At 35.7% G+C, this 15,396-nt stretch overlaps 1 protein-coding gene across 1 annotated transcript; it reads left to right on the top strand.

Moving 5' to 3' along the window:
• Positions 1-8,723: 8,723 nt before the first annotated feature.
• LOC131032027 (geranylgeranyl pyrophosphate synthase, chloroplastic) lies at positions 8,724-10,468 on the top strand. The gene has a single exon (XM_057962930.2). The coding sequence runs from the start codon at positions 9,055-9,057 to the stop codon at positions 10,201-10,203; it is 1,149 nt and encodes a 382-aa protein (XP_057818913.1). The 5' UTR covers positions 8,724-9,054; the 3' UTR covers positions 10,204-10,468.
• Positions 10,469-15,396: the final 4,928 nt, after the last annotated feature.

A 15,396-nucleotide genomic window follows, 5' to 3' on the forward strand; every position in this document is an offset into this window, starting at 1 on the left:
GACAAGTCTGAAACCCTTAATCGGGTAGGCCCAGCCAAGCCTATTGTAAATCCTCTAACAAGGTGGTTCATAGTTGTGGATTTGAAATCCTCTAACAGGGGAGTCTTTAACAGGACTTATCTCCTAACAAATATTTGGATTCCTAACAGGATCTATTCTGGTGAAGAATGTTGTAAGGCCTTAACCGGTCTGGTTACTATTTTGTAGATAGTTGACTTATGAGTTTTACTCATCGTGGTTTTTCCCATTTGGGTTTCCACATCAAAAAATCTTGTGTTATGGTGATTGTGCTTCTGTGGGTGAGTTCTTTATTTTCTATTTGGCTTGTTTATGTTTTAATCGGTTTATTGTTTAATCTGCTACACCAATCTGTAGTTAAACTGCTTAAGAGTTTGTTTAAGTTTTTGGGTATACTAATTCACCCCCTCTTAGTATTCATCATACACTTCTCACCAAAAGATGAATTCGCTTGTTTGCACATACAACACTCTCTAATAATCCAGACACCACACTGCTATCCAAATTACATGAATATGACACCTATTTATATAAATCATCAACCTTGACTACAAGGTCGGCTCAACCCTTAAGACCTAATTACAAAATAACATCACACGATACATAGATCAACCATTAGACCAATACAATGCGATGATGACATAACATGGACCCAAATCAAATCCACGATCACACAACACCACCAGAAATCTCGCCAAGATCATGTGCAACATGCTACACAACCGAAAATGTCGCATAACACGAAGAACATCACTGGACCCATAAGATCCTCAATAATGCGCACAATGATCAATGCGGACTAGTAAAAAAAATAGGACGTGATTAGGAAATACCAACAAGCACGTTAGAACCATCTGCAATAGCTACACCAACATCACTTAATCAAATCTTCATCGATCAACATGCTAACACTCAACAACACCAACTGGGACTAGAAAGATGACTTGCGGAGCACCAAATCACGAACCATCTGAATTGAAGATACACATGAACATCCCAAATATGCAACTCAATATATAATCATTCTGGAGCACAATGGATCAAATACCAGAACAATGCAACACTAAACATTAAAAAACCAATCCTCATACCGAAATTCATAACTCGATCAAATCACCACATAGCATCATGAAACCAATGCTAAATCAACTAGAGATACTTCATTACTGAAATCACAAATTTGCACTAGCACATCTGCAACATACCAACTGAAACAACCAAACCAAATTTTTGCAACACTGGAGCACAAGAACACAGGAATATATTGACATCAATGAAAACAACATATCTTAGCAGCAATAATATCCAATAATGGTTCCACCTCTAACATCCTATAAAGGAAAAAAGAGACAATTGATTAACACAATCTAGAAAATCTTTGAGGATGATATCTAGGACAACATTGAGTGATATCCAACTTCCTACAAAAGCTTTGAATTGTAACTGATGAAATCATAGTGTGAGAGAACACTGATGAAATCATAGTGCGAGAGAACACTAATGAAATGTTGTGCCAAGGATCGTGAGATTGCTACAAGAAATGAGTCTTCTCCTTAACAATCAGATGTTGATTTGGTCTCACCTTCTCAACATCCCAGGTACCATCACCCACACCTAGAGAGAAGCCTTACCTTGCCCAAACTCATCAAAAGATAAAGTTGTTGGTTCCAAGGGATTCTCCTCCTCCTATCAAATCACCCATAGTGGTCAATTTGAATGATGATTTTGACAATATGATTGAAACTTTTGAGAATAATAATGACGATTTATTTAATATTTTTAAAAGTGCTAACTTTAGCTCCTAATGACACACATTGTGATGCATCATTAGAGACTATTCCTTGTTTGGCACTAGAGACAACTCTATCTATTGTACTAGACATGTCTCCTTTAGCATCTTTTCTACCATCTTTATATGATGATGAGCAATATTGGGACGCATATGATTTGCTAGACTAGCTCATTTGTGTGGTGATACTTCAATTTTGTGTGTTTTCTTGTGTGTAATGTGATTCCCTGTATTGTGATACTTGATGTGTCTTTTGTTTTTTAAGCTCTCTTTGGATGATCCTTGAGGCTATATTAGCACAAGGATGCAAAGAGAGATCTTGTCGTGACATTCCTCTATTTGTATCTTCATTCTTCTATATTTTGTGTTTTAAATGTGTTCTTGTGTTGTCTTCTGGGGATGATGCAAAGCGTTGAGGATTTTTGGTCTCTTTCATGTTGACCCAAAAATACCCTTTGTTCATCGTATATACTCTTCTTTCATTGTGCTTGTAGTTCCACTGTATTTCAGGGATGAAATCAATATAATATATATATTTATATACATGATTTATTTGATGTGCAAACTGGCCCCAGATCATGGATTCCTTATGTTCTCCATGTTTTGTAACCGTCACCTTTGGCTTGCCTATGGTTGGGGGCATCTCACTATTGTGATGTGATTATCTTTTGATGTATGCTACTTTAAAGTAACTGCTCCCAACTGGTGTATGCAATCACTTTAACATGGGGGCATACACTCCTATATGTGATTCACTTTTTGCACATGCCACAAGCTTGGTTTGTACACTTTGATCACACACCATTATTTGCTTGCAGTCATTGCAACATCTATCTTACAGTTTCATATTCAGATTACCTAGAAAATAGAGGGTTTTTTCTTTGTAATCTCCATTAGCATGAAACTCACCTAGAATAACACACCTTGCTAGACTCGTGCAAGACCTTCACCTTAGCACAAGTCACCTTGCATAATGTAGCTTGCTATACCTGTGTGACTCCCCTTCATAATATGACTCCTAGTAAGCATTTGAGGATTCTTACTAGTCCTAGAGGTCGTGTCTTTTGTTTTATGGCTCCTAGTAAGTTCTCAAGGATCTTACTAATCCCTAGATGTCCTACCTTCTTGTTCTTGCGTGTGTGTTTAGAAATGTTGATCATGTTGTTCCTTTTATCTTGATATTTTAGATTGATAAGATCTTAAGTCCCAGGGGATTGGTGTCGTCTTGTCTCTTTAATGTCTTGATGAAAGTCTTTCTTTGATGTCATATACTTTAACAAGAATATGAGCATAAGTTCATACTCATGCTAAAGTGGGGACTAAATGTAGCATCATAAATTGTAACCCTTTACAATTTCACACTCATTTTGGGCTCACTTTGGTGGTTGTGTTTTATTCTCCTAATTTATGACTAATTGTGCTTAGTTTTGGGACCGTTTTCAGAGGCTAAGTGCAATCCCTTGCTTAGAGACCTTTTTTTGGCCTACAATGCAGGGATTAGGACACCTAATACCCTTATCTAGGCATTTTGGCCCCAAATTTGAAATCATAATGGTCAGATTTACAAATAGCAAGAAAGTGCTTCCTGATGTCGGCCTTCTTCAAAAATTAAACCTGAAAAGGTGTAAGTTGTATATAAATATAAGTCCCTCTCTCATTTTAACATCTATCCATTATGACTTCAATTCCAATTGATAATTCAAACAAGCATTTTCAAGGAAATTGAGAAGTACACAATCAAAGATTCAAGCATTCAAATTTAGTAATCATGATCAAGTTTTATGTGTTCCTTCATGATAAAAAGAAAGGTATTAACACCTATCAAGAAACATCAAGCTTTGTGTGAGGCTTTAAGGAAAGGATTTTTATATCAAAGGTATCATTTGTCATTTCAAGTATTTCCTTTAAGGTTTTCAGTCTCTGCTCTACTAGGGGTAAGCTCTCTTTCATCCAACATTATCAGAATGCGGGTGGAAATACCAACTAGGGTTTGGCTTAGGCAAGCCCCTATACAACACAACATTTTCCCTATTTTATGTGTGTAGCTGACAAATCTAATAGTTGAAAGTTATAGAATTGTGTAGAGTAGACATAAACGCATAATCATAGAGTTTGAACATATGAAAACCCCTAAACTCTGTCAATTAACTCACATGTCTAACACTTTTAGACTAAATTTTGAAGAGAAAGATCTACAGAAACTCTTGATATATAATTTGAATCCTCAACTGACAAAGACACTTATAGGACTAGGGCACCTATCTCCATAGTTTGACACTTTTAGCTCTATATTTTAGTTATAGGTTTTTCTATGTCTCTCATTTCTAGATATGTACTTATGTGATTAATTACAGTTCCGTGTTTGTTTGTTTGTGTTGAATGTTGTCATATTTTTATCATTTTACTTAGATATTGCATTTTCATATCATAATCATATCCAATCATATCAAATATAAAAGGGGAACAATTAACCATAGTGTTCAACTCTCCTTAAGGATTGAAATTGATTCTAATTGATTGTTTCCCCAATGAAATGATCCCAAAGATTGGAAATGGTGAATGAATAAGTTCCTAGTTTGCATTTCTAGGTTAAGGATCCATTTACAAACCATTTCACCCACAAAATATATAATTAGAATAAAATATTAAGCCATTTATATGCATTATCAAGCTCACAAAGAAGAAAAACAAATCAAGAATAGATAATATAAATTCATATACCACCTTTAAATGTGAATTTTCAATTATCATGTGTGCCCAAGCTAGAAATCCCAACAATAATTGTTAGACCACTAAGATTAACGAATATTTATATTGTCAACTTGGTGTCAACTTGATATTGGACACACATCATCTAATTCATCAATGACCACAACACATCATTGATGAATTAGATGATGTGTGTCCAATATATTTGAGAGCAATTGTGCCTCTAACACAAATTGTGTCTTGGGATCATCACGAAAGATAATTCAAAATTCCATTGTAAGTATATGGTAACTCATTGTTACTTATGATTTATCCTTTGGTTGTGGGATGATGTTGCAATAGGTCGTGGTTATATGTTCTAGGAGGGTGTTGGCCGACATTTGTGATTAGACTCATACCTGTAGTTTTGTAGAAATTGCTCTAAGTATTGAACAGTGCATCTTCCCATGTTTGTCAGTTGATATTTTGGTCATCATTCTACCTCATTGCATGATTTGGTTATGAAGTTCTAGAGTTAAGTTGAGTATGTTGGCAATTTGGAGGAATTGATTATGTGTTGCATTGATGTTTGTCATTGATGTCAACACTAGCTTACTTGGTTGTCTACCGGATTCTGGTAGAGTGGTTGGACTTTGATGATGATCAGGAGATTTGTTTCTGGTATATTCTGATTGGTGGAATTGGTTTGGTTCGGTCATTCATGTGATTCAGATGCTTGTCACACTCAGTTGGTTCAGGATATGGTGATCTGAAAGCTATCATATGTTCTAGTAAGCCTTTTGGCTATCGGTAAGGGTTTTACCGATAGAGCTTTGATGAAGATCTTTTGATGAATTCGATAAGTGGTGTTGGTGCGGCTTCTAGAAGGTTTTCAGGATGCTGATGGTTATCGTGTTCATGTTCCACTTGATCGGTGGTGTTGCATTTAGCACTAGACCTAATGTTATTTTGCTAGGTTATGGATCGGTTTATGTAACGTGTTGGCGGATGCTCTTGATGCGTTCCTGGTTGGATTTATTGTTTGGTTAATGTTCTTTTGGTCTTAGGTTGACTTGGTTTATCATTGGCTTGCGGGTTTATGTAACGGATCTATTGTATTATCTTTTAGGTGGCCGATCTAATTGTTTAGGTCTTGGGTTGGTATAAATATGATGTAAGATCTCTTTGTAGAACATGGCATGGGATTTTGGTTATGGGATTATCTGTGTGCGAATAAATTTGTAATCATATGCAGAAGGTTTGGTCGATCATAAGTGATCGAATTGGGTTTGTGTAAGAGGTTTAAGACCTCTGGTATTGAGCTTAACCGAAATTGTACTCGTGCATAGGAGATGTTATTCTTGCAGTTCATTCTTATTTCCATATTGTAGTATGGATTTATTTTGTAGTTAGTGAGGCTCCTTTGTGATGAGCAGTGTGTTCTAGGCTGTTGGCCTTCTTGCATGTGCATGCCCCTTATTGTAATCACATACTTACTGCAGAAGTATTATCTGACCGTGGGTAGGCTTACCACCATGGTTTTTCCCTTTACTAGGTTTTCCACATATAAATCTTGTTGTTATGTGTTGTGGATGCATGGTAATTGGTTTATGATTTATGCTTGTACTTAATTGATATATCTGTTATTACGCTATTTGGTTTATGCATTTCGATAAAAGGTTTTGTGTGCTTAAAGTTTCATAATCTGTTAACAATTGATTCACCCCCCCCCCTCAGTTGTTCGTCGGTTATCTTAACAGAGTAGTGTGTAAGGTTCCTACCTACCAAATTTCATGTCATTCACATTTGTGCTACAAGAGTTATATGTATAGGTTCTTTGGATTACAGTTTGACAGAGTAATGTGTCTTTGTTGAGTCGCTAGAATGCTTCACATTCTTCCATGGTGATTGGTATACCTATGTAGATTTGGGCATATGTTAAGAATGGTGGAAGGGTATACTGATGTGTGTTTCAGATGAGTTGGTTCTCTATAGTGGAGTATTTATTATGATGATGTGACACAGTCTATCCAATTTGTGTTGTGTTTACCAGTTCAGTGGGCTTATTTGTTTGCGTCGGCACTTGATTTTTTATTTCTTTAGGAGATGTTTGAACAAAGGTTGTAGATGGTTTGATGTGTTTTTATTTTGGTTTGCATGGTGATTTTGGTTTCTCCCCCATGGTGAAAAGGTTAACAGATAACAATTTGACAATGACAATTGATATTTTGGTAGACATGTTGAGTTCATTTATAATGTGGTTTATCTTGACCTATTCTAATTGCTTTGCAAGATGTGATAGATATGCTTGGGTTTCAATGATGCCTTAGGTTGATCTGCAACCTAATTTTGGTATGTGTTATATGTGCTTGGAGATGACCTATTTTGGGTCACACGTTTCACTTATTAGGCCTCATTAAAGTTGACCTAATTAACGTTATGGTGTGTTGCGAAGGATACTTAAGGAAAGTTAGATCTTTTGTGAAAGTTGTTAAGAGTGACAATTGAGTAATAAATCAATTGAGCATGAAGTGTGCAAAATCAATGTGACAGAGTTGTTTTTCTACAAAAGGAACTACACCAACAACATATGTCAAATGCTTTTTCTACAACAATTCATGTCTTTATTTTCATTGTGATATTCATGTATCTTGCTAGGAGATAATGTGTCTTCTCAGCAAGTCTTTTGTATCTTTCTTTGGGGTAGTGAACCTCAACTTGCAAGTCCTTTTAGGAGCAGTGGACTTCCCTAGCAGTGTGCCTAAAACAAACATTGTAATTGTTGTTTCATAAGATGTGAGTTAACTCTCATCGTGGTTTTTCCTTCCTTGGACTTTCCATGTAAAAAGCTTGGTGTTCTTATGTGACATGCTTTGTTTTTATTCTTTCCTTTTGCAGATTTGATTTAATATTTGAATGGTTAATGAATGCATAAGTTTTAGTCAATGTTGATTCACCCTCCCCACCCTCTAAGCATTCGGGTGTGTTCAACACTAAAAATTGAACCCTTCACTCCATGATTGTGACTATGATGGTCCATCCTCTTTCTTTGAGGAAAATCCCTAAAAGGCTTTGGAGTTGGCTTGAGTTGATAAGAGACTAAATGATAATTCTCGTTTTTGTGCTTAAAGGATTGGCACTTATAGCACATGTTGTGCAAGTTGAGATATACAACTCTTTGGAAAAGACATTGCTTACAAAATTTGATAACAACGAAATATTTGAGGTCCTTGGATAGGATGACTATTACACAAGCTCTTTTTTGAGGGTAAGTGAAAAAAATCTATCTACTCAACATGAACAACATTGCCTAGATCTAGGCTACAATATGGTTGAGTAAAGGCCAAAGAGATAGAGGGATACTATAAATTTCAACACAAATAGAGATTCAAAGAGAATGTTGCTTAGAGACATCAAAGTCTTGAATTGATGGAGAAATTATGAATATAACAATGAGCATGTTCAAAGGTGGTGTTTGTGAATTTTACTTGTAGGAAATGGAAAAGGGAAAAATCCTTGGTGAGGTTTTGAATAACTTGCATTTGGACCCCATGAGGGATTCACGTAGAATTAACCCAATTGTTGAGCATACTTTTAGAAGGGATTGTACCCACAAAGTATCTAATTAGAGTAAAATCTCAAGACATTTACATGCATTATCAAAGTCGTGAAAACAAAAAGCAACATCAAGAATATTAAATTCATCAAATTTCCATAGTCCATTTTGATTGTTGTGAGTGATTTTTCTAGATTCAACTATGTTAAAAAATTGTTGCATCAAAGTTTCGGATCACACCCTGTGATCACATCCTGATGATGGATCATGGAGTGTGATCCGAAATGTTGATGCAAAAAACATTTAACATTCTAAAAAAATTGCTCACAATAATTATAAAAAATAGATGATATAATCCATATACCACTTTTTAATAACAATTTGCAATCTCACTTTGAAGATGCCATTATCATGTGTACCCAAGCCAACAATCCCAACAATAATTGTTAGGCCACCAAGATTGACAAATACTTTATAAGACATTAAATTGCTTTAAAAAAATAATAAAATAAATATAAGAGATTCTTGTTTGGAATGTAGTGTGAAGCAGGATGACATGGACAAGGAAAAAAAAACGTGTAAGCTAAATCAAGCCAAGCCAAAAACTCAAATTGATGCTCGTTATAACCCATCTGGTTCGGATTTCAAACCATGTGTTTGAAAAAAAAAAATATTTTCAGCAGGAAAGGCTTTCGTTTTTAATCTTGTTCCCACAATCAATATATATTTGGCATGCGTTGGCCGAATTCTTAAAAAGCCATTCAACATCGATAACTTCGGGTTGAAATTTTCTTATGCAGGAAAAAGTCATTCAATGCATGCGTTTTTATTTAGAAATCCATTCAACAGTGGCGACTTTGGATTGAAATTCAGACATGTTTTCTTTGGACTGATATTCAAAATTGGGGGCTCTGGATTGTAAGATAAAATGGGCTTGCATTTTGTGTGAGAGACATTGAATTACTGAATTGTATAGTTTTATACACTATCAACTTTGGTAGAGATGAGGACTACATTGCCAAATCTCCATATGAATGAGATGATTGTATTCCCTTCCAATCATCTCAAACCTCTGTTCGCAGGCAGCAGCTACAGAAGTTGTATAGCACATATCAGCAATGCATACAAAAGTAACAGAGGTTTTCTCTGTAATTCTGCTTCTCTGACTGCATCTGATCTGGTTAAGAGAAAACCCAATTGCAGAGTAATAGCAAAATCACAGCTTGTGAATGCAGTTGAGAAAACAGATGAAGTTAAGGTGGGTGCATTTGACTTCAAAAAATACATGGCCACCAAGATCAGTGTGATCAATGACGCCCTAGAAAAGTGTGTAAGCCTCACATACCCTGAGGTTTTACATGAAGCAATGAGGTACTCTCTTCTAGCTGGGGGGAAAAGAGTTAGACCCATTTTGTGCCTTGCTGCTTTTGAGCTTGTTGGTGGATCTGGGGATTCAGCCATGCCAGCTGCTTGTGCAGTGGAGATCATTCATACCATGTCCCTCATGCATGATGATTTACCCTGCCTGGACAATGATGATTTAAGGAGAGGGAAACCCACAAACCATAAAGTGTTTGGTGAGGATGTTGCTCTGTTGGCAGGGGATGCAATGCTGTCATTTGCATTTGAGCATGTTGCCTGTGCTACCAAAGGGGTTGAGGCAGAAAGGGTATTGAGGGTCCTTTCTGAGTTGGGCAAGGCAAATGGTACAGAAGGGCTAGTTGCGGGGCAGGTTGTGGATGCTAGGAGTGCAGGTGTTTCTGATGTGGGTCTAGACCTCCTTGAGTACATTCATTTGCATAAAACAGCTGCTCTGTTGGAGGGATCTGTAGTGGCTGGTGCAATCCTTGGGGGTGGCTCTGAGGAAAAGATTGAGAAACTGAGGATGTTTGCAAGGTGTATAGGCCTGCTTTTCCAGGTTGTTGATGATATTCTTGATATTACTGAGTCATCTCATGAGCTTGGGAAGACTGCTGGGAAGGACCTCCTGGCTGATAAGGCTACTTATCCTAAACTGTTAGGGGTAGAAAAGTCCAGAACATTGGCTGAAGATCTGAGCAGGCAAGCCAAGGAACAGTTGTCTGCTTTTGATGTGAACAAAGCAGCACCTCTGATTTGTTTGGTTGATTACATTGCCCACAGGCATAATTAGGTTATGCTAGGGCGGGGGACTGAATAAAATATTACATTGCCCACAGGCATAATTAGGTTATGCTAGACTGGGAGACTTATTAAAATTTCATTGTTAGGGAAAATTGGGAGCTTTATGATATCAATACTTTTATTTGAAAATAAAGCTATATTAAATGGGAAAATATATAAACTACATGCAAATGTTAGAATTTGATAAAGATGTATTACAAGCATGCCCTTCCCACGGAGTCACTTTTTAATATCAAATGATTTATAATTTTTTATTTCTTTTTATTATATTAAGTTTATGAATAGGAAGTGTATAAATTATATGTTATTCACTTACCATTCATTTTCATTTTCATCTTTAATAATATTAGTATTTATATTTTTCTTTTTATTCATTTTTTATGCATTTAGTTTCTCATTTATATTGGTCCTAGTCATTTAAGTGAAATTACTATTGGAGATAGAAGTTTCATGTTGAGTCCCCCTCTTATGTTAAGTTATAGAGAAACCAAACTATATGGGGCATTTTTACATAAGGGGGAATGTTCCTTACTTCCAAGTAATGTAAGGACATGATGAAGTCATTATGAAGCATGTTGTTAAATCTTGGCATAAAATATAGGTGGTTGTAGGCAGCATAAGGTTTACTATTATGATAGCCATGATAAGTCAAGCCACTAGGATGAGTTGTCAAGGTCAAAAAGTTTTGAGGCAAAGACAAGGAGTTCATTAACTTTTTTCTTAAGGAGGTGAGGTTGTGATCAAGCACTAGAATGGCTAACAAAGAGCTACCATGCCTTCTCATTGGAATGAAGTGAGTTACCACCTTATCAAATACTCTACTTTAGAGAGTAGGTTCTCTATTGTGCTTGGCTATCACTCCCCCCTTCTAGATCACTTAAGACACCAAAGAGATATATGTTTTCCTTCCTTTTTGTTGTCATCTATAGAAAATTGTATTAACAATGGTGCATATACCCCCTACAACAAGCTTTGATTCACTACCCATATCAATATACACTTAGTTTAACTTGCATTTTACTTCTTACCGGGGTCATTGATGTTGCCCCATCTACTATTGTTGAGCCCATTGATTTCCAAGTCTTAAGCATACCAGCGAGGTTATCATTAATCTACTTTCTAACTAGTCTCCCAATGTTGATAATGTTGCTCCCACCACTCATATTAAAATGTTCAAATTTAACACTTGTATGAAAAAAACCTATCTATTCTACCCCCAAGAATATGCTTCCATCTTTGAAAAGGATAAAACTGAAAGACTTCCTTCTAGTATTGTTGATACCAAACAAAAAATAATTAGGATCAAATTTGATGCTATTAATATTGTAATTGAAAGCACATTTAACCCTAAAGTGAAGGAAAGTAAAAAACCTATAAGGGACATCATTTTGAAGGCTATAGGGAGAGGATGAAGATCAGCTTGGCTAGCCAACAATATGAATTTCAAAGAAATAAATAACAGAAGGAAATTTGCAAGGTCAACCAATGATGTAAATGAACTAAGAAAGGGTACATTGTTTGGATTGAATTAACTACTAATTTAAATTAAATCATAGTACTATGAAACCACTCGATAAAATTTAAATATTATCTTTTATGGTAACTTGTACCAAGCCCAACCTATAGTTTATGCTTGGATATTTGAATAGACAATTATACATGGCCAAGAAATCCCATATATAGTTGAGTCAATAGTATTAATTTTATTTTCATCCACACATAATAATGAGGCAAATAATTACCACTTTATTTTCACCCTAAATTATTATAGTAATTACCAAAAAATTAAATAAAACATTCACTACTTGCATAATGTTTCTTATAGAGCTCCTCCCAATGACCCAAGCTTTCCATATTTGTTCTATAGGAATACATCATTTATTGATGAGAAATATTTTAAATTAAATAGTTTAACATTATTAGATGCCATTGTAGGCACATAAAATATTTTATTCCAATGTCCTCATACATTATCATAATTTCTTCTAGTGATTAAATCGATATCATTATATATTCATTAATATTTTCTTCCACTTGATTCATTAAACTCTCTTATTTAAATTTATTCCTAAATGTATTTCTAATCTCCACTATATCCTATTTATCCCTTTCTTCTCCTATCCATAACACTCACTTGGAGAATGTGGTACAAATATTTATCCATGACTAAGGTCTTTATCCCACATTCATCTTTCGACTTGTCTTTCCTACGAGGATATCTATAAATTTGTTTGCCTCTCTCTCACTTCTTGAAATCTTGGTGTCATAACGTCACTTTGAGATCTTTTTCACATTTCGTCTCCTTTTGCAAATAATTTTGATCATCACTTTCAATTCATAGGTTTCTATTCTTTCATAGCCTCTTGTGCATGGTGTTAAAATCTGAGAGCAAAATAATTATTGTGCAAGACCTTGATTGATAGGAAAGAATGGAGTCAAGTGTCTGTTGAATGCATGGTTAAAGTTGTTCATTTGTTTGGTTTTTGCCTTTCATAGTTAAGAGCTCCATTGTTTGATGTTGGATTTCATTTCTTGAGTCTTTGGCTCATAGTTGGGCTTTTGAGACCAAGAAACGAATTCCATAACCCTCATCTACAACCATAATGCTAAAATGACATATTTTAGCTGAAGTAAAACTACTACCAACTTTGATACACAAGATGATTTGGTCAACGGTGCAAGGGAGATCTTCAATCTCTATAAACTTGAGTAAGGGTACATTGTTTGCATTGAATTCAATGATGATAAAATTGGGAAATGTCTCCATCATAAAAATAAAAACTATGTATAAAATAAATATCTCCTTTGTAGAATCCTATAGCAAAGTGGCTAGAAAAGTAAAAGATAAATAAGTAATATTATAATGATAGTTCTCTCTAAAAATAGCATGTGCATGAACCATCCACAAATCATAGGGTCAATTTTCCCAACGATAGAGAGGGGTTCCTTCAAACCCATGCTTTTATTTGTAGATTTACCAAACTATGGATGAAGTTAAGTGAATGCATGCTTGGATTTTGACAAGCTAGAGATATTTTTTGGAGGAAGAAACTTGTATCTTTCCCTATACCAAGGGGTTTTTCATTCTAGAATTAGTGTAGCAAAAAAATGTTGGGTACTAGAAAATGGCCCTTGGGTTCTTAAAAACAACTTCTTATGCATGAAATCCTAGTGTCCTTCCTTTGACCAGAGTACTAAGACCTTCTCCTCCACCTTCTTCTAGGTAAGTTTGTCGTATCATCCCTTCCAATTTTGGAAAATAGACTATTTGTTGGCTATCAACAATGGGTTATGGAATATAATTACTATTTAGAAGAGACAATTAACTATCAAAGCTCCACCTATGCCAAAATTTGTGTGGAAATGGACCTATCTAATGGGCTACCAACAAAGATTTTATTGAAGGTGCGAAATCATTGTCGGTTACAACTAGTTGACGATGAAAAAGTGGCTTTTTGTTGAAGAAAATGCTTCTCTATAGATCATTTTACTTCTCAATGTCAAAATTTGAGTCCCTGTGAATTTGATTACACCATTCAACATAAATATAAATGATACAGAGGCCTTCTTACACCTAAGGACAAGTCCAAAAGGTTAGGGTATGAACCTTAAAATGAAAAAAATGACCCTACAAGGAAGGGCTCCACATCTTGAGGTTTTGAACTACTCCCCACTACTCAAGCCTAACACCTACTCAAGATGAGTAAATGGCTTCAACTTCTCTAACATGCCTCACCGGTGACTCCTGCTCTTAGGGGCTTTGGAATTGGTCCATGCATTCCATATAGGAACTATTCCTAACATTGATTTTGGACTTAGGCGCCCATGCCCTATACCTCCTTCGGAAACCTACCCACTAGGCTAGTAGCCCTCCTAGATCGGTATTTTGCCTTTAACTCCAAAATATTCCACACACTCTGACAAAATACTCACCATTATAGATACCCTTTTGGGAGTTACACTTATTCCCAAAATGGGTTGGAAAGATCTGCAACCTAAGGGTCTGAACCCTTTAGAAGCCTAGAGACCTAATTAGGGTGATTAGGCCTAAATTGCAAAGCAACCCCCAGTATCGGTTTCCCAACTGCAAAACCAACTTTATGAGAATATAGGGGATGGTGAATAACCTCTAATTCCACCTTTTCATTCCTGGAATCTATCGCTATCAAATTTTAAGATGATTGTCCTAATTTTGCTTAAGGTAGTCACATGGAGATGCCTACCTAGATTTATCTCTTTCTCCATACAACCAAGTCTCCCCTGAAAAAACCCATGAAAACCTTAATTTACACTGACCAATATTTCACTCCACCAAAGGAATTAACTTCTAGAGGAAGGAGATGCAAGATATGGCCATTTTCAAGGAAAACCCTAGCCAAACCCTTACTTTCCGGGTTAAAGTCAGAAAAATGAAGGGTTCTCCCTACTAAAAAATGATCAAAGACTTAGACCACTACCAAATAAAATTTTATTAATCCCTCCAACTACTCCATGAATGGTTTTGTCCAAGTCAATCCGTACAAGGACGTACAATCTCTGCAAACTCAGAATTTCTGGGAAAACTCAGTTTTATTTGTGTCTTATTGCATCAAAAATTTAAACCACACTTCTCCTCACTTGGGAATTGTGTACACAAGTCTTATATCCCTCTCCAATGGTTACCAACCAAATTTTTATGAGGTTGGATCTGTTGAAAGGCTTACATCAATCGTATTTTGAAAAGTTGCACTTTTGCTCTCAAAAGTTGCATTTTCAAAAGTTGCATTTTTGCATAAAAGTTGTCAAACACTACAAGTTTGGGATCCACACAAATTGGATCAACAAAACACCACTAAGAAAACCTAAAAACTCATCAAACACAAAAACAAACATCCTACTACCCCTATTGACCACATTGTCCCAATTGGCTTATCAAATTGCCTAATCAATGACAATTTTTGTTATGGTGGGGTCTTTATTGAATACATGAAACTTGCATAAACACAAGACACTAATAAAAACACTATGATCCTAGTATTCATCCTTAGATCCATGATTTTCTTGTTGAAGAGGTGCTCCTGCACCAATAAAATCAACCATACCAAAAGAGGCTCCAGATTTACGTGGAGAAACCCTTTCAGGAAAAAATAATCCACCAAAGAAAGACGGCAAGTATATTATTATGCTTCAAAAGAGAGAAAAC

The sequence above is a fragment of the Cryptomeria japonica genome, chromosome 10 (assembly GCF_030272615.1).
Source record: "Cryptomeria japonica chromosome 10, Sugi_1.0, whole genome shotgun sequence".
NCBI classification, from domain to species: domain Eukaryota; kingdom Viridiplantae; phylum Streptophyta; class Pinopsida; order Cupressales; family Cupressaceae; genus Cryptomeria; species Cryptomeria japonica.

Excerpts from the sequence above, each read along its gene's own strand:
- LOC131032027 (XM_057962930.2), top strand. The coding sequence starts at position 9,055 with ATGAGGACTACATTGCCAAATCTCCATATGAATGAGATGATTGTATTC.